At 36.5% G+C, this 19,899-nt stretch overlaps 1 protein-coding gene across 1 annotated transcript; it reads right to left on the bottom strand.

Annotated features, from left to right (window-relative positions):
• Window positions 1-16,077: 16,077 nt before the first annotated feature.
• Window positions 16,078-17,916, bottom strand: LOC150092006 (uncharacterized). The gene has a single exon (XM_090370830.1). It carries the CDS (start codon window positions 17,914-17,916, stop codon window positions 16,078-16,080), a length of 1,839 nt encoding a protein of 612 aa, XP_090226956.1.
• Between the last annotated feature and the right edge of the window lie 1,983 nt (window positions 17,917-19,899).

The following is a 19,899-nucleotide window of genomic DNA, read 5'->3' as shown; positions in this document are numbered from 1 at the left end:
ACGGGTTAATGTATTCAATTACGGGCAACCCTAAAATAATAATTTGATTTTTTTTTTATATAACTTAATTTACTTGTTAATTTCCTTCTTTACACTAAACCTCAACAATTGATAAGCATTCATTTGTTAATCCAAACGCAATTCTGAAGAAGCCAACAGTAGGAACCATGCTGCTTATCCAAATGGTAGCTGAGCCTCCTGGTTGATTTATTTTTTTGCAAAGCTATTATTGGCTACAACTTTTATCCATCTATGCTTCCAACTGTGTTACAACTTGATGGTTGTATTCCATCCTCGGCGAAAGTTGCAAAAAAAAAAAAAAAATTAAGTGAACTTCAGTTCTTCTGAAACACAGGTCTCTAGATAAAGTCACATGTCTCCAGTGGTGGGCCGTTCTGAAAGTGTACTGCACCCAGGCGCCAATGAAATGCTTCAGAATATGGAAAACTGAAAAAATCATTGATGTGGGGCATTTTCACCAAAATAAGTAATAAGATTTACTGTATTTCAAAAGATTTTACCGTATTTTACATCGAATTTCTGGCTTTTACCAACTAGAAATGAGGTGAAAACTCCGAATTGCTTGCTTTTACCAACCAGAATTTTGTGTTTTCAGGATTTCCATCCTTTATTACAAATATATATATATATATTATATAAATATTTAAATTATTAAAAAATATATTTAAATTACAAATATATGTATATTTGTGATTTTAAAAAAATAAAACAGAAAGTAAATGAAACAGGTGCAGTAGGGGTAAACCAGTAGAGTGAAAAATAAATAAACCAACACATAATAAAGTTGAAAGAGGTGTGGGGGGGGATGAAGATAAATGGTATTGCTCCTGAAATAATTTAGAAAAAGCCAATTAATAAAACACCAAATAACATAAATTTATAAAATGCCAATTAATTCAAATTATCATTGTCCTGAAGACACCAGATCTAAATTACGTGAATTATCACTAAAATTCAAGATTCGGCCCTAAATGTATATCAGATGAACTAATGAGGCTCGTGGCAGAGAAGAAAAATGCATGGCATGAATATAAATTATCAGGCTAGTCTGTTATCAAGTGAAAAATACCTGAATTTTCACCTATCATCCACCTTTAACGTACCCCATACTTTTTTCCCTCTACTGTACTATAGGGAGTACGAAAAACAACACCGCGTTATTGGCGTTCCTCTCCTTCTTTCCCCCACTCGAGTCCACGTCTCTCTGGCATCACATTAAGTAAGGTCAGTAATTATGATCCAGTCCCACTTTTAATAGTTGGGCCACTGCACAACGAGAGACCATAAATTGATCAGTTTCTGACCAACTTTGTAACATCGATGAGAAAATGACTCCATTTTGCTTGCTGTACTTTCGTCACCAAATATCAGCCCTGGAAATTTCGTACCTCCACTAAGACGACTTATGGGCCAATGGGAGCATGGAAAGTGTAAAAGGGTGGGACCTATATATACTCAGGTGAGAACAAAGGAGGGAAAACCTTTTTGCTTGGACAGCAGCTTTTTGGTTCTAGCTTTTAGCTTAAGCTTCCCCTTCCTAGCGTTTCGCTCGCTCTTCTGCTACTTCTGGCTTCGGCTGTAGACTGATTGAAAGCTTAGGGGAACCTTTTTCTCCTGATCGATCGCCGTCCTTCTATCAACTGTTACTCCTATCGACTTCTGTAAAACAGATTACAGAAGTCGATACCACTGTTACCCTGAAGTTTCACTGCTCAAAGACCTCCCAGCTGAAGTTTCCAGTAAGACCTAGTAAGACAAAAGTGTTGCAGGCATACATCCAGACACAGTTGAACAAAAGCATCTAGTATACTGGTAAGTTCTACTTATTTTTACCCTCTTTAATTATTACAGAAGCATCGCTCCTCATTAAAACATTTAAGGTTGTATCACTTCATGATACATTACTTTACGAATTAGAGTCTAACTTATCTAGTCAATCCATTAGTGTTAATGTGATTACACAGACCCAGATTGTTATTCAATGTTGTGGTACAGTACCTGTATGTACATATACACGTATACTCTCGTGTGAAGAGGATTGTAAACTGGAGTACTGGCAAGATTCCACAGGAGGATCACACAAAGATCGCAAACTTATCATCAAACCCTTACCACTAGCTTAAGACATATTTAGTATAATTTCTATCTATGGTAGTGTGAAAGGAAGACATTCTATCTATATTATATGTATACCTTTCAGTAAGTAATAATGATTAATTATGTTTTCTATAAGTATCCTTGCCTCATATCTATTCTCCTGATACACGTTATCCTTAGCACAAAATTTATAGTAAATGAACCATTATTTGCGGCACTCTGAGTCCTTGCTATAATGTATAAGAGGATCTTGGAATGATTAAATTACAACGTATGATCTAAGCTGCAAGTTCTATTTGCCACGACGCTGAATAGAGCTTTAGGGCATAGAGATCATTGTCCTATTACAAAACCACTAGACAATTGCATGAGTTCATTGGTGCTTTTTAAATTAATGCGTGACATGGAAGCTTATGATAGTTATAAGCTGGTCTCTAACCAAGTCACAAAGAAGATAAGGCAGGCAAAGGCAGATTATGAGAAATCTTTGGCAAAGGATGCAAAGAAAAGCAGCAAAGAGTTCTTTGCCTATGTAAACTCTAGAAGGAAAGGGATGAATCAGATTGGTCCACTGGATATTGATGGTTCAACTGTTCATGATCCTGCTCTGGTGGCTAACAAACTAAATGAGTATTTTGCATCTACATTCACACATGAGGAGTTATTTAGGGAGGAGAATGCCAGAGGAGAATTGAACTCTGGCAGTGAGCTAGATGATTTTGTAATAACTGAGAGGAATGTGAAGGAGATATTGTTGAAGATAAACATAGAAAAGGCATCCGAGGTGGATGGGATCTATCCAGTTGTATTAAAGGAGGCAGCAAAGGAAGTAAGCAAACCCTTAGCCATAATTATGAGAGCTTCTTTGGACTCAGGGGAGGTACCCATGGACTGCAGATATGCAAATGTGACCCCAATTCACAAAGGAGGATCAAAGGCTGACACAACTATTTATAGACCTGTGAGTTTAACTTCTGTTCCAGGAAAATTAATGGAGGCCCTGGTAAAAGAAGCACTGCAGGATCATTTAAACAAGACTTCATTTATCTGCTGAACAAATTGGAGCAGTGTGGCATTCGAGGCAAATTGCTGCTATGGATAAAGGGATGGTTGAGTGGCAGAAGACAGAGAGTGGTAATCAATGGTCACTGCTCATCGTGAACTAATGTTATTAGTGAAGTCCCTCAGGGTTCGGTGTTGGGTTCATTGTTGTTTTCTGTATTTATAAATGATATTGATGATGGTATATCAAGTTTAATGTCCAAGTTTGCAGACCATACGAAGGTCGCCAGGGATACTAAGTGTTAAGGATACTAAGAAAAGTACGCTGCTGCAACAGGATCTTAAAAAATTGAGCAGATGGGCTGAGAGGTGGCAAATGAAGTTTAACATTGACAAATGTAAAGTACTACATATGGGAAGCAGTAACCCCAGAGTAACGTATCAACTCTGTGGTACTACACTGACAGTGGGAGAGAACGAAAAGAACCTGGGGGTAATTTTGCAGCAGATATGAAGTTTTCTGAGCAGTACAGACGGTCTGCAAGAGTAGCTCATGGTGTCTTGTCAATGATATGCAGGAATTTTTCTAGCAGGGATAAGGAGGTAATTATCCCGTTGTATAAGGCCATGGTCAGGTCACACCTTGAGTACTGTATACAGGTCTGGAAGCCTCATTTTAAGAAGGATGTAGAGCTGTTGGAACGAGTACAGAGAAGGGCAATAAGATTAGTCAATGGAACAAAGGGTTGCCCTTACGAAGGAAGGCTTAAGTTTAGCAAATTACAGTGCCTGGAGACTAGGCACTTACAGTGCCTGGAGACTAGGCACCTGCGAGGTGATCTGATTGAGGTGTATAAAGCCTTGAATGGTTTGAACATGCTCAATGCTGATGGGATTCTTCCTCTTGCTCAGAATAATCACCTGAGTGGGCATAACTTCAAATTGAGGAAAGACAGATGTGCGGAAGTATGCCTTTAGCCAGCGGGTAGTTGGTGGAGCAGACTTCCATCCTTTGTTGTTAGTATTAGCATTAGCATTAGCATTAGTAGAGGCATTTGATGCAAGAAAGGAAGCTTATGCAGCATCAGCCAAAAAAAAAAAAAAACACTTCCACTTCACCCCTCCGTTCGTTCGAAATACCTGTCCAGCTGGGCTAAACTTATTTAGGCTATCAACTTCCACGACAAAGGATGGAAGTCTGTTCCACCAACCAACCACCCACTGGCTAAAGGCAAATTTCCGCACGCCTATCCTACATCTGTTTTTCCTCGATTTGAATTTATGAACTCTCAGGTGATTATTCTGACCAAGAGGAAGAATCCCATCAGCAATGAGCATGCTCAAACCATTCAAGACTTTATACACCTTTATCAGATCACCTCGCTGGTGCCTAGTCTCCAGACGCTGTAATTTGCAGTGTAATGTTGTGGAAGTTGATAGCCTAAATAAATTTAAGGCTGGGCTGGCCAGGTATTTGGAACGAACGGAGGGATAAAATGGGAGAATTTTTTTTTTTTTTTTTTGGCTGATGCATAAGCTTGCTTTCTTGCATCATGTGCCTCTACTAATGCTAATGCTAATGTCTTCTGGGATCTCTTTAATCAAGGTTTCGTAACATCCAAACCATTCCCCGAACTTAGGCAGTGTATAAAGCATTTTAGGTAATTCGGAGTATTAAAGCCCAGCTCAGCATAACACTGATGCCGTGATAAAGGCCAAGGTAACAGAAGATTAGGCAAGTGAAGGCAGATTACGAGAAATCTTTGGCAATGGATGCAAAGAAAAACAGCAAAGGCGTTACTTATGTAAAGTCCAGAAAGAAGGAAATTAATCAGATTGGTCCACTTGATATCGATGGTTTGACTATTGATGATCCTGCTCCGCCAGCTGACAACTCGATGATTTTACATCTACGTTCACACATGAGGAATTCTGTAGGGAGGGGGAACTATCTAGTTATATTAAAGGAGACAGCAAAGGAAGTAAGCAACCCCTCATAATTATGATTGCATCCTTGGATTGAGGGGAGATCTCCGTGGATTGGATATGTGCGAATGTGTCCCTAAATCACAAAGGAAGATACGAATAATTATAGACCTGTTAGTTTAACTCATTTTCCAGAAAAAATAATGGAGTTACTGGTCAAAGAAGAATTGCTGGATCATCTCGAATTTGAACTCATCTCAACTCTCACCTCAATTCGAACTCCGCCACAGGTGAAACGCCACAGGCCAATCTCAAACTCATCCTGCCTGTTGAAGCTGCTAGAAAAAGTACTGCTGCCGATCCTAACCAAGCAGATCTACCAAATAACCCCACATAAATTCACTATGCAGTTTTACACAGATCAACTGTGACCAATCTTCTAGAAACTACCAACAGGATCATCACAACCTTTGAGAATAGAGAAGAACTAGCAGCCACCTACGTAGACATCGAATCTGCATTCGATATCGTGCACATCCTATCTCCCCTAAAGCTACTAAAAACCACTATCAAATAGGTGGTGACATCTTAGCTTTCCTGACATCTCTGCTGCATAAACGCATAGTGAAACTGTCTGCAGATAACTCCCAATACTGCAAAGTAATCTCGGTTGTACTATCCGGCCTCTTCTGCTCCGCCCTCATTATTCCACTGGTAATCCGAGAGATGAATACTCTAATATATGCCAACGACCTAAAAATACTCAAGCCAATTAAGGCAAACTAAGACCCTCACCAAATCTCGGAAGAGCTAACATCACTCTCTCAGCAATAGCTACCTACCTCAAGCAATTTGGTCTGCGCATAATAAGAAACCATGGTTTTCTCGCTGAAACAAACCCCAACAAAAATCTATCCAGCCCTCAATGGATCTTCTATCCTGCTTGTTCAAAATCACACTGACCTAGGGATCAGATTCGACCCAAAGCTTCTGTTCAGCTAACATGTAGACATGCTTCTCGCAAAAGCCTCTAGACTAAGATGGTTATTCAAGCAGCATTATCAACATGTGACAGACAAATCCACCATCGTCATATACATTTCAATAATTGTTTGTCCCCCACTTCTCTATGCTGCAGAGCTCTGGGCATCCGCATCTCCCTTTACCACCAAACCAATGTTCTCCTCCGAGTATTGGCTCCTGAAATGGGCTTGCCACAAGCTCAGCTTAATTCCCCAGTTCCCAACCACTGCTATGGCCAACATACCCGACATCCCAAGGCTCATGTGGCTCATTGATGAAAGAAGAACCGTCATCACAATCAAACTCATGACTGGTCTCATCTCCTCTTCCTCCTTCTGGGATAACTGTGCACAAAGGATCCCAGTGTCTCATCTGCGAGCAAATCCACAGCCATTACCTCTTCAAACACACCTTCACCTGTCGGACCGGTTCCCTCCTCAGCAAATGTTATTAAGCGTCCAAGATCTAGATGTCGATATCAACAAGTTTAGTCAGGATCGACATTATAGAAAAAGAATACTCCGTACTGGGTAGACAAAGTTCAAGCAACTTTGTCTTTACATTATATTGTTAACCCCTGGCCACTGTGCCGTGACGGAAAGTTGCAACTGCACTACTATGTACATCACTATCTCGCTCTTGCAATAAAGATATCTCTCTCTCTCTCTCTCTCTCTCTCTCTCTAGACAACACTGCAGTTATAGTTCAGACAGAGCGGGGGTTTGTTAAGGGGAAGTCGTGTCTCACCAATTTGATTCGATACTACGATGTAGTCACAAAGGAACTGCATGCAAAAATTAATTTTGATATCATATACAGTACTTGGATATCAGGAAAGCTTTTGATACTGTTGCACATTGAAGGCTGCTGTACAAATTGGAGAGGTATGGCATTAAGGGTAAGTTGCTACAATGGATAAAAGGGTGGTTGAGTGGGAGAATACAGGGAGTGGTAATCAATGGACACTGCTCTTTGTGGAGCAATGTTATAAGTGGAGTCCCCATGGTTCGGTGTTGAGAACATTGTTTTCTATAATTATCAATGATACTGATGAAGGGATATCAGGCTTAGTGTCGAAGTTTGCAGACGATACAAAGGTTGGCAGGGTTGGTAATGATAGTAATGATACTACGCTACTGCAAAAGGATCTAGAAAAGTTACGCAGATGGGGTGAGAGATGGCAATTGAAGTTTAACATTGACAAAATGCAAAGTCTGTGTCGCCTCACAATTTATATGCATCCAATGCAGTTTTCTTCTCTGCCACGAGTCCCATTATTTTATCTGACATCCATTTAGGCTTAAACCTTGAACAATATTTCTTAATTGGTATGAAAAGGCCTAGTAGCCTCCAAGATTAATTCCTTGAATGTTTAGAATTTTCTATTGGTAACATGATCAGTTGGCCCCCCACTATATAGAATTTGAAAACTGTCTGAGACTTATGAAAGCAAAAACCTTTTCCTTATCCCTGATAGTAGTGACATTTTTAAGTTAATAAATCACATGCTGATAATCATATCAAGGGTATTACCCCCCCCCCCCCCTTGGTTGCCTTTCAAAAATGCTGCTGTAGAAAACAATCATCCAATAAATCTACAAAAGCCTTGCTAGTGTGTGAGTGACCAAAGCACAAGTTCTAGTCAACATCTGGGAAGTTAAAATCCCCCATTATAAGACCTGATTTACTGGCCCGCTCTGTTTCTCTGTATAGTTGTTCATTGTACTTATCAGAATCGTTAGGCCTATAACGCACTCGTACTCTGAATTTTTGCTTTACTCATGTTACACCAAACTGACTCAACTTCACACTGCCCATCTGTGTCAACTGGATGCATTGCCTTAGATTTTATGTGTATTTTAAGTAACAATGAAATATCTTCTCCCTTCTTTTCCTGCTTATCCTTTTTCTACACATTGTACTCCATAAATTCCAGCTCTACATTCCTTATATCTGTGTGACACTGTGTCTCTGATATCCCAAGAATATCTGCTTTTGATTTCTTGACCAGCCCTTCAAATTCATTATTTACTTATGTTTTTTTACTACACTCCTAGCACTGGTGTACATGCAAGTATATACGAACCTATTCTTATTCTTGGTTATTCTAACACGGGCCATGTATTTACTTGTTCCATAATTACTCCCAGCAGTCCTGGAAATCCCCAGCACTTTGCTTTCTCAGATGCTGCTCATTCCAATAGAAGCAGCGCAAAAATCACTTTCACCTCTGTCTGCAGCTACTACTAATCTATTAGTCCAAGCTAGCAGTTTTCCGACCCACCGAACGCTGCCTCGATAGCATCAGCAAATATTCTTGTACCCTTTCTATTTAAGTGTATCCCATCCCTGTAGAAGCAGTCACCTCTGTTAACAAGCCCAGACCACATTGAGAAAAATTCTACCCCAAAATAACGTTCGCAATACATTAATTCTCTATTATTGGCCTTGAGGTTCTCTTACGAGATGGAACATAATGGCCAGTCTATTTTAATTTTGTTTTTTGTCACTTGTAGTTTGTTTTCGTCTCCGTTTTCAGTCTTATTTCATGGAATTTGAACCTGGCTATATTCCAGGCATCGCTAAATTTGAATTCATTGGCATTTTGTTGTTTTTTTAAATTATTTCAGGAGTGCGTCTCCAATATCCTTCATCTTCAATCCCCTACCCCTTCTTTTTACTTTATTATGTATTGGTTTATTTTTATTTTTCGGTCTACTGGTTTGCCATGCTACTGGCACTTGTTTTATTTACTTTTATTTAAGATATCATCATCCTTCTCTTTCTTGGTGATTCCCTTCTACTCTCTCTCTCTCTCTCTCTCTCTCTCTCTCTCTCTCAGGGTAACTTAGAATTTTTTTTTTTTTTTTCGGTTGGTGCAGCAAAAGCCTTGGACTTCTTTACACACCTTATGTCTAATAATAATACATTGCCACTGATGTTTGCTATACTAATTTTCTTTCTATTTTCTTGCATACTTAGTTAAAATTTACACACACACCTACCTAAAACTTTGGAATCGTAGCATGTGACAACAGTTTTCGTTATTTTACATATTTTTTGAAATTAGCTTTTTTGCTGTACCTGCAAAAAAAAAAAAAAAAAATCCCGATTTACCCAGAGAGAGAGAAGGGAATCATCAAGAAAGAGAACAATGATGATATTTACTATTACTACCAAATATATATATATATATATATATATATATATAAAATATCACAAAATGTCCAATGATACACCGCTTTATGTTTTGCAGAAACTAACAAATTCTAGAAAGAATAGAGCAAAGCTTATGGAAGCCATTAGGAAAACAAACAAGGGGGTGAAAGAAAGAGGCAATTACAGAAAAGAGAACAGAAGGGGGGGGGGGCAGCAGAAATGGTAAAGAAGGAAAGTCAATACCATGGTATTAGAAGTCTTGAAACTAAAATATAAAATAAAAGGCCCAATGTATACTCTGAAAAAGGGAAAAAAAGAAAAAGGCTGTTGAAAACAGAAATGGGCAGTTGCCTCAATTCACAACTCACTTGACATTAACTCAGACGTTCTCAAACTATGGGTCACTATCTTCAAGGGTTGGTGCCTCCGTAGCCAGGAGCAGCAGTGCGTAGCACATGCTTCTTGATTAGACCGGGGTTCGATCCCGGGACCACCAAATATGGAGGATGCGGAAAGGCCACGGAATGATCACCGCATATCCCCAGAGCAATATGGCCTTAGTTGCTAATGCTTCTTAAAACCAAATAACAAAACAAAACAAACAACAGCTTGCCACCACGTGATTCTTTTGAATGATTCCAACTTCGCTTTGGCCATTTAGTATGATTGTAGAAGCTGATACAATTCGTGGCCACCTCCACGTAGCATAGATGGGTACCAGGCAGTGATTTTGGGTATATAAGTGAATATTTTTGACTTATTTTAACTATCATAGAATTTGTTTCTTGCTAAGTATGTGCAAATACTATTAACAAATTTTTCTTATTGGAAGTTGTGTGAAACCACACAGAAGATTCTTCTAATTTTGCAATAACCCAAGCTGATCACAGGCATAAGGTTTCACATTTTTACTCCATTCATTGGAGTAAAAATGGCAAAAGTTTTATAGAGAAACCATGGCACAAAAAAAGTGAGGATCTAAATGACTCCCCACATGATACCTGTTTAGCCTTTTTTTTTTTTTTTTCCATCACAAACAGAAATGTAAAAGAAATTCATAACTCAGTATACATTTATCAAATATCAGCAACTAAACAATAAATATCTCAGTTGTGAACCAACGACCACATGCTCACCTACAGAGATTTTTTTTGATTTGTATGAGCATCAGTGACAACCACATTGCTCGATTATGTCTTATGTCTGTAAAATTTAAACACTATTATCCAAAGTTGAAGAGATAGTTGCAAACTGCAATCAATAAGTATTTCTCACTGTGGTCCCCCTAAACTTTCATTTGGTTTTTCTTATTTAGTGGGTGTCTGCATTTGCCTGTTGGGTTATATACAATGGGGATTTCCTAGCTCGTTTCTGGCAGCAGATGGACCATACTTTAAGCAGGAGACTATGCTGTAATGTTTCCACTGGGTAAGTGTAGGCTTTAGCTAATTCATTTATTTCTAAAATTTTTGATTTTTTTTTTTACTTGAGACAAAAAAAATTAAGTTTTCCAACATCTTTTTATTTTTAATTTTGCTTATATGCAGGTAGCATTACTGATAGCAGTTTAACTATCCCTTCAAATCAATGTTTGATTTTATAAATTATCCATATAGAGAATGTTTCGATTATAAGACACCGAGTTCTATCTCACTTGGTTCAGGCTATTTGTGATATGAAACTTTTGTATCATATTTGGTAAGAAATTTTTAAATTTGACATCAAATTTAAAACTAAACCGCTTTTAGGGATTAATTTTAGAGTTTGCTGCATACTAACATGATGCTATTGCACAAACTTGTACATCAGTTAAACTTTCATGCAGCCTGAGGCTTAAGCCCTAAAAGCGCTTGTCTGATTCACTTCCTACACCATCAGACATCTCTCATACTGTGGAGTTAACTTCATAACTGAATTGCCATCAATGCATCACCAAGGTACCTACCCACCCAATAAAGACAGGATAACTAGCCTTGAAATGGTGCCGTAGGGTGATGGTATCAACTGAGAAAAAATATCAATAGCTTTCTACATTGGTGAAGCGTTACTTATTCGAGGTAGTGTAATAATCATGGCAACTCCCCATACTTCTCCTTCAACCCATGCACGGTACTTAGTACTATAGGTTTTGATACCTTTCATGTTTGGGGTTTTCATAAAAAAAAAAAAAAAAACTCGTGAAAGTATTCACGAGATACAGGTAGTTCTCGACTTTACGAGTTAATTCGTTCCTAGCATGCGCTTGTAAAATGAAAATTCGTAAAACGGGAATTTATTTCCCATAGACAATGTTAAAAATAGGGGTTACGTTATCAACAATGAAATTAGTTAGCTAATTAGTTTATGTTTAAACAATGATTGATTTATCCAAAAGAAATGAAAACGTAGCCTGTAAAATCAAGCAAATTATAATAATAGAGAAATTATTTATGACTTACAAATGTTAAAGAATGTTTATTCTTCATCATCATCGACTAAATGCACACTCGTTGATCACTCATTATTGGCTCGGAACTTGTTGGTTTGTTATTTGGTTTTTAGGAGCATTAGCAACTAAGGCCATATTGCTCCGGGATATGCGGTGGTCATTCCCTGACCTTTCCGCATCCTCCGTATTTGGTGGTCACAGGCTCAAACCCTGGTCTAATCAAGAAGCGTGTGCTACGCACTGCTGCTCCTGCCCACCCGGCTACGGAGGCGCAAGTTGTTGCACAAGGAGTCGTCTTCAGAAATGCTTCAAGAGGCATTTATTTCCAAGATAATCTTCTCTTTTCTTTATAAATTTCAATAGCATGCATAAGCGTTTTGTAACGGAACAACAAATTGCAACTAACACGATTTGCGCGGAGTAACAAGTTTACAAAGCTAAAAAAAAAAAAAAAAAAGGAATGAAGAGAAGATTCTAAAAATTTATTTGTTTTTTATACGATTGAAGATTTCAGTAGAGGGCAAACACATTTCACCATAATAACGTAAAAATCCATACAATTCCAGGTATTGGTATTTTCACAAATGCAGTAACAGAAAAGCCCAATAAACCGGAAAGTGCAAATCGTTTTTATTGTTTTATGGTCATGACTTCCAGAAATGTGCTTTAGAAAAATATCACAAAGCCTGCACAAAATTGGTTTAATTGCATTTAATGATTTTAATTGGTAATTAATACAATTTATACTATAAAAATGACCTTTTAGGGAGTTATATAATGAAAATTTGAACTTCCGAGGTCGTGGAATGAATTACCAAAAAACAATGTGTTATTGGGCTCACATTACGATATTTTCACGACACGATGGTAATGGATTAATATTGTAAAGCGAGGTACATTGCATCATATAGCTACGCGCATGGTTTGAAATGTGGCATTTATGAATGTTTAACATTTATTTTTTGCAAATAATGTTCATATTTTTGAATTTGTTGATACTTGATACCTGGGGAAAAAAAAAAAAAAAAAACCTTGTAAACCTGGGAACTCGTAAAGCGAGATCTGCCTGTACACCTAAAACATTGTTGTTCTCAGAGTTTGCTGCGTACTAACATGATGCTATTCCACAAACCTGTATATCAAATTTAAAATAAAATAATCGGGCAAATATTGCTGTTTAGATTTTACAATTTGTACATTTAAATTTTGTCTAATCAAGTACTTTTTAATTCAGTGGGAAAGCTGGTCCTCCTCCTCATTTTAGTCTAAAAATGTCAATGATGTACAGTAAACCCCCGCTATTCGTCGTTTCTGTATTCGCCGTCGCTGATTTAATATAAAATGAAACCTAAAAAAATGTGAATTTTAAAGCGCCCTGAACATTTTCCGCCATAAAAAAAAACATGGGCGTGGCTAAAATTATCTTTCCCGGTCAAAACAGCGCTCAGTGGGTGGGGGAAGAGGGGTGAAAAAATCGCGAGCGTGGATGTTTCTCGCTAATCCTTGTTCAGTATGTGTTATGCGCTTGTCATGGAAGGTTTTAACTTTTAATTTATATGCTTACAAATTGAATAAATTTATCAATTTATATGCTTACAAAAGTGATAAATCTACCGTTTTGCAGTGTAAAACAGACTTTTTCGAGTGTGTTAACGGAAGAAAGTGACTTTATTGTGGACAAGTTCTTTCTAACCCGTACAAAAATATGGCTAGGAATAACAAGAGAAATGTGAAAAGATCAAAGAAAGTGATGACATTAGCGAATAAAATCGAGTTATTAGACAAAATTTCTAATGGTGAAAGTGTCTCCTCAGTGGCAAAACATTATAAAATCAATGAGTCAACGGTACGATTAATCAAGAAATCGGAAGAAAAAATCCACCGTAGTGTTCGTGAAAACACGCTAATTGCTTCAAAAATTTGCTCTGTAACTCGTGATGTTAAATTAGAAAAAATGGAAAAAGCTTCAAATCTGTGGACAGAAGACCGAACTCAAAATAAAATTTCGTTAAGTTCACTCATCATTCGTGAAAAGGCAAAACTCCTTTATCAACACTTTAGCGAAACTGGTGATAGCACTGGCGGGATAAGTTTTAGCTAGCAAAGGGGCTGGTTTGAAAGATTTGTTTGAAATTTCTAATAAATATTACATTTAATATTAAATTGTTTCTTATTTTCATTTCGATGCCATCTGCTTGCATTTCACTATGGAGGTACATATAATACATACATAGACAAAATTTTAGACTAGTTTTTCTTATACATTTCATACTTTGGAACGGAACCCCTTTATTACTATGGGAGTCATAACTCAGTATTCGCGGCATTTCTCAGGAACGTAACTGTACTCTGAAAAGAACATAAACTGATTTTATTTGAAGGTGTGGTGGGGGGACAGAAAGAAATAACAGCTGCAGTGTGAGGAAATACACAAAAGTTCTCTTGTAGTTAGCTATTCTACACAGTTAAATGTACATACTGAAAATAATAACATTAATATTAATCAGATCTACAAGGCTCAATAAATTTTAAGCTGCCATGATACTTAAAAGAATAAAAGAGATTACCTCAATGTGGGTTGCAGAATACTTCAGGATGATGCTGTCCAAAAATGTCAACAGATAAAATAATTAAATTAATTCTAGCACTCTCAGAACCATGAATGATCCAATGCACTCTGGAATTTAAAGCCACGAACCTCAAAAACATCAAACAACCCCCATGAAACTGAGTGTGAGAAGACGTTGTGTCAAATTAATTAAAACAAAAAAAATTGATCATGGTATAAAATCAATTAAAATAATGGCAATGAAATAAATTAAGATGAAATATTAAACAAATTTTTTTGAAAATTTCCTCTCTTAAGCTGACTAGGCTTTTCGACAAACACTCTTGGTCACAGATCAGAAATAACATGGTGTGTGATAGTTTCGCAGGGGTGGTTTGATGATTTTCAGGGTCAGGTTGGGGTCCTTGGCCTTCGATTCCAGAGTGAGTTGATCATTCATGATTCTGCGAGTACTAGAATTCATTTAATTATTTTATCCGTTGACATTTGGAGAGCATCATCCTGAAGTATTGTATGACCCAGATTGAGGTAATCTCTTTTATTCTATAAAATGAAAATAATAACATGTACAGCTGTTGCATTATTATTATCTTTTTCTTTAAATAAAATCATTTATGTTTCTTTCAGAAGTACACCAATGACATTTTTTGATGAAACCAAAGGTGGGGAACAAGTTTCCCACTGAGAGAGCAGCAGGTGATTAGGCAAAATGTTAATTTAGAAATGTTAAAACCAAAGGGTTAGTACCTAGTTCAGTTTTAACAACAATTTCAAAAAAATTCAGACCAAATAAAAAAGGTTCTGACAAAAATGTAACTTTAATCTAAAAATAAACAAGACAGCCCCTGTGCCTTTTAATGTGTTAATTACACCATGGAATTTTTAATTCACTTGGAGCAGAAACCATCTGACTTTAGAACTCTGGAATAATTTCTTCTCATTTAACATAAGAAAAACTGGATACTTTTGTCAGCAACCTTTGCAAGCAGCTGACTAATTCAGTCATAGTGAGAAGAAAGCCCAAAAATGTCTTTCCTTCAATCTCGGTTGAGTCAATCTGGTAATTTTCAATTCTGAATTAAGATTGTCAGAAAAGCAACAGCAAAAGTGTTAATTGAAACAACCCATATATAACTGATAATTATTAAGAGGGGGGAAAAAAAAAAAAAAAAAAACCCTAGATATAATACAGAGAATACATAGGATACCAGGACAAAATTTTAGAATGTTTTCTATGTTAATATAAATAGGATTCCACCAGTCTCAGGTACTTTCACTTTTTGTTGCCATAATTTGTCTTCTGACCTCCTCCTCTTCATTATTATAAAATCATTTAATTGGCAGTCTATAATCTGCCAATCTATAATGCATAGGAATCAAGTAAAAATGCAAAAAAATTAATATATAAAAGCCTTTATGTAAGAAAGTTTTTGTTTTTACAAAACTTTATAACAAAACTCACTCCCCATAGCCTGCTGCTATCAAATATTCCCTATTATGTATGCAACCCAACTAAGGTCAACTCACTCATGAAAGGGTTACATAGTTAAATAAGTTAAAGTTAAATTATATATATTCAATGATAAAGTTCTAAATTACAAAACATTACTTACACATTGTATCCAACATTACATATTAGTAACTAGTATCAATACTTCAATTCAGATTTGTATAAAAAATTAATTTCTATTTATTAATATGCTTTTATTATTTCTAAAAATTGGAACAAGTTTGCCATTTTACTGCAAATACATTTGAAATTACACAAAAAATCTATTCACTGGTGCAAATTTTAAACGTGGTTTTTTTTTTTTTTAATTAAATTAATTTTTTTATTAGTATAATCTTAAATTCATTTCATTTGTGTAAACTCGTACACCTTTTCGGATTCACCGAAATTCAAAATTTTCTTATCATAACGTCGTGGGAATCGTTTCTCATTATTGTGAATTCTCAGATGAGCTTTAAGAGCTCTATGTCGTAGAAATGCCTTTCTACATATAGGACATGAAAAGGGTTTCTCATTTGAATGAATTCTTACATGCTCTCTAAGATTTCCAGCTTGTGCAAATTTCTTACCACATATCAAACATAGGAAAGGTTTTTCATTGTTGTGAATTCTCATATGTTTTTTAAGATCCCATCTTTGCATGAATGCTCTATTACATACTGAACATGGAAAACGTCTGTCATTATTGTGAGCTCTTATGTGTCTTTTAAGATTTGAATAGTCTGTAAACGTCTTTCCACATACTGAACAAGGATAAGGTCTCTCATTAGTATGAGTTCTTAAATGCATACGAAGAGTTGATAACTGTTTAAATGTCTTGCCACATTCTGAACATTGATAAGGTTTATCGTTGGTGTGAACCTGTATATGCTTTTTAGCACCTGCAGGGCATGAAAATTTCTTATCGCATATCGAACAAGAAAAAGGCTTCTCGTTAGTATGAACTCTCATGTGAGCTTTTAAAGTTCTGCTTTGTGCAAATGCTCTATCACATAGCGAACATGAAAAAGGTTTCTCATTAGTGTGAATTCGTATGTGCTGCTTCAGGTTTCCAGAATATAAAAATGCCTTACCACATACTGAGCACTCAAACGGTTTCTCACCAGTGTGAACTTGTAGGTGACGCTTAAGACCTCCAAAGCGTGAAAATTTTTTACCACATACTGAACAAGGAAATGGTTTCTCTTCAGAGTGAACTATCATGTGCTGTTTCAGTAAACTACTGTAGGAAAATGCTTTATAGCACAATGAACAAGTAAAAGGTTTCTCATCAGTGTGAACTGCTGCATGTGCTTTCAGGATTACTAACTGCGAAAATTTCTTTTGACATACTGAACATGAAAATGGTTTCTCATCAGAATGAATTATTATATGCTTTGCAAGAGTTCCAGACACAGAAAATCTCTTACCACACACTGAACATGGAAAGGGTTTCTCCTTAGTGTGAACCCTTCTGTGCACTTTAAGAGAACTGGAACATGAAAAAAATTTGCCGCATATGGTGCACTGAAAAGGTTTTTCACCGGTATGAATTCTTATGTGCTTTTTTAAATTTCCTGGTTGTGAAAATGCCTTCCCACACGTGGAACATGGATAAGGTTTCTCCTTAGTGTGAACTCTTAAGTGTAGTTTAAGACCTGCAACGAATGAAAATGCCTTTCCACAAACAAAGCACAAAAAAGGATTTTCCTTAGAATGAATCCTTGAGTGGTTATTGAAATCTCCAATGCATGAAAATGTCTTACCACATACCGAACACAAGAAAGGTTTCTCATTGGTGTGAAGTTTTATATGCTGTGTGAGACATCTGTCTTGTGAAAATTTACTACCACAGACCGAATGTGGAATGGAACTATTTGCGTGAATTCTTGTTTGCTGATTATGATTTTCGAAGTGAAAATCTGTCTTCTCATTAGTGTGTACCCTTAAATGCTGCTTAAAATTTCCAGAAAACAAAAATGTTTTACCACATTGTGAGCAAAGAAAAGGCTTTTCGTTATTGTGAATTCTTATGTGTTGCTGAACAACTCCAGGATTTGAAAATTTTTTTCCACATATTGAACACAGAAAAGGATTTACACTGTTGCTAACTCTAATATGTTTTTTAAGAATCCTGGATCGTGAATATCCATTATAACGTTTTAAACATAGAAATTGTTTCACACTGGTGTCAGCTCTCATGTACCACTGATTCTTCTGTAATTCAGAAAGTGTCTCATCATTTGTTTCACGTGAAGAAAGTAACTGCTCATTGCAAATTTGCAGGTTTTGTTTAAGAAGTGATGGTTTGAGATAAACCTTTGTAATATTTTTCTGTACATGATCTGTGGTATTTACAGAAAGAAATTCGGTACTCAAATATGGTTTGTCTATGGTTCTACACACATAATTTGCAAAATGTTTTACTGAAGATGAAAGTTGTACAGATTCACCATCACAATCATTAATAAACTGTTTTTCCATGATGCATGCCAACTGCTGACAGCACTGAAGGTTGTAACCATTTAATATTTCTTGGCTGTAAAATTGGACATACTTCCAATTAATTCCATGCTATCTTTTAGCATTTCTTTACATGATTATGAAAAGTGATCTTCCTGGATATCAGAGAAGAATTAGCAGTCAGAAAGCCATCTCAACGACCTGTAAAAAGAAAGTGCGTATTTTAGTTAGAACAATATAAGAAATCAATAAAATATATTTAAGAATAAATTATTCAGCACACTTATTTGAAAAATAAATGTAGTTATCAAAATTACCTGAGGTTGTTGCTCTGAAGGCTTCTAGCATTAATAAAATATATGCCTAAAAATCTTAATTCAAAAAACTCTTCTCTACAAATCTATGTTTCAATTTGAAATGGATTAAAAATAAAACGGAAAGGACAAAAAAAAAAAAAAAAAAAGGGAAACAATTAAAATCATGTTGCCTATTTCAAAATGCATTCAGTCAACATGTCCACTAAACAAGCTACCCACGACTAGGCACAGAAACAAAAGTAAAAATAGAGAAAATATTAAGAATGCAATGGCAAAAAAAAAAAAAAAAAAAAAAAAATCTTTTTGAGATTTCACTGAAGAAATGCCATTAAAATAGTATATGCAGAAAAAGAAAACATTATTTATGTACTTGGAGTGACCATGAGAACATGGAGCATGTTTCTTATTGGTTGTTTTGAAACCACATTCTATCCAAGCACTAGACATTCAAAAATTTGCCAGGAGTCTGGCATTCAGAGTGTACACATAATCTAACTCCACTAAGGCAAGGACTTCTATAAAGTGTAATTTGTAGTTGCTATTTAATTTAACTAAAATTTCAGATTCAGGTCTGTGTGCCAAATTCTGCAAGTGAACTGAGAGTTCAGTTTGCCCTGTCATGTTGTGGAGATCGTATTAGTGAAAATACGCATGTTAGCAACATCTGCATCTGACAAAATCTGAGACACTCTTGGTGACAATCTTGTCACCAAGATTGCTCAGCTAAGAAATCACTTTTTCCCTAGGTTTGTTGGAATTTTGAAACATGGAGCTGATTTATGAATACAAGGGAAGAGAAGCTTTATGTCTGTGTTCTTAAAAATATCTGATTTTATGTGCTAATGTTTTGTTTGTTTGTTTTAGTTAGTTGTTGGCACATCGGCTTCGGTGGCCGTAATGCACCTCCCAAGGTTTTTGCAGTACTCTGATCCCGAGGTGGGATTCGAACCCGCGACCTTTGGGTTGCCAGGCAGGCACTTTACCAACCCGGCCAGCCTGGTTGGCATGTGCTAATGAAGTAGGATATAGCAAAGGCAATATTTTGCTACAATGTTCTAGTGCAGGGGTGGCCAACGAGTCGATTGCGGATTTAATTTCGGTCGATCATGACGAATTTTAAATATACAGTCATCCCTCGATCTGTGCACCTTGTGCAATGAAAATTTTTGAGATGGTAGATCGCGGCGCATTTTGAAGGAAAAAAAGTAGGTCGCATCACATATTAAGTTGGCCACTGCTGCTCTAGTGGGTTGCTCCTGTGAGGTGAGACTGCTAAGGCATGCATTATCATCTCATTTATACTAAGGGAATAATCTCTGGCATGTAAGAACAAAAATAAGTATCATAATTCTTGTTAAGCCTACATGCAGATGAACTCAACAGTTATTTTGCATCGATATTTACA

This window comes from Mastigoproctus giganteus, chromosome 1 (genome assembly GCF_048544385.1).
Source record: "Mastigoproctus giganteus isolate SK-2022 chromosome 1, ASM4854438v1, whole genome shotgun sequence".
In the NCBI taxonomy this organism is placed as follows: domain Eukaryota; kingdom Metazoa; phylum Arthropoda; class Arachnida; order Uropygi; family Thelyphonidae; genus Mastigoproctus; species Mastigoproctus giganteus.
The sequence above is the reverse complement of the archived record's forward strand: the minus strand, read 5'-3'. Positions and strand labels throughout refer to the sequence as shown.

Excerpts from the sequence above, each read along its gene's own strand:
- LOC150092006 (XM_090370830.1), bottom strand. The coding sequence starts at position 17,916 with ATGAGAGCTGACACCAGTGTGAAACAATTTCTATGTTTAAAACGTTAT.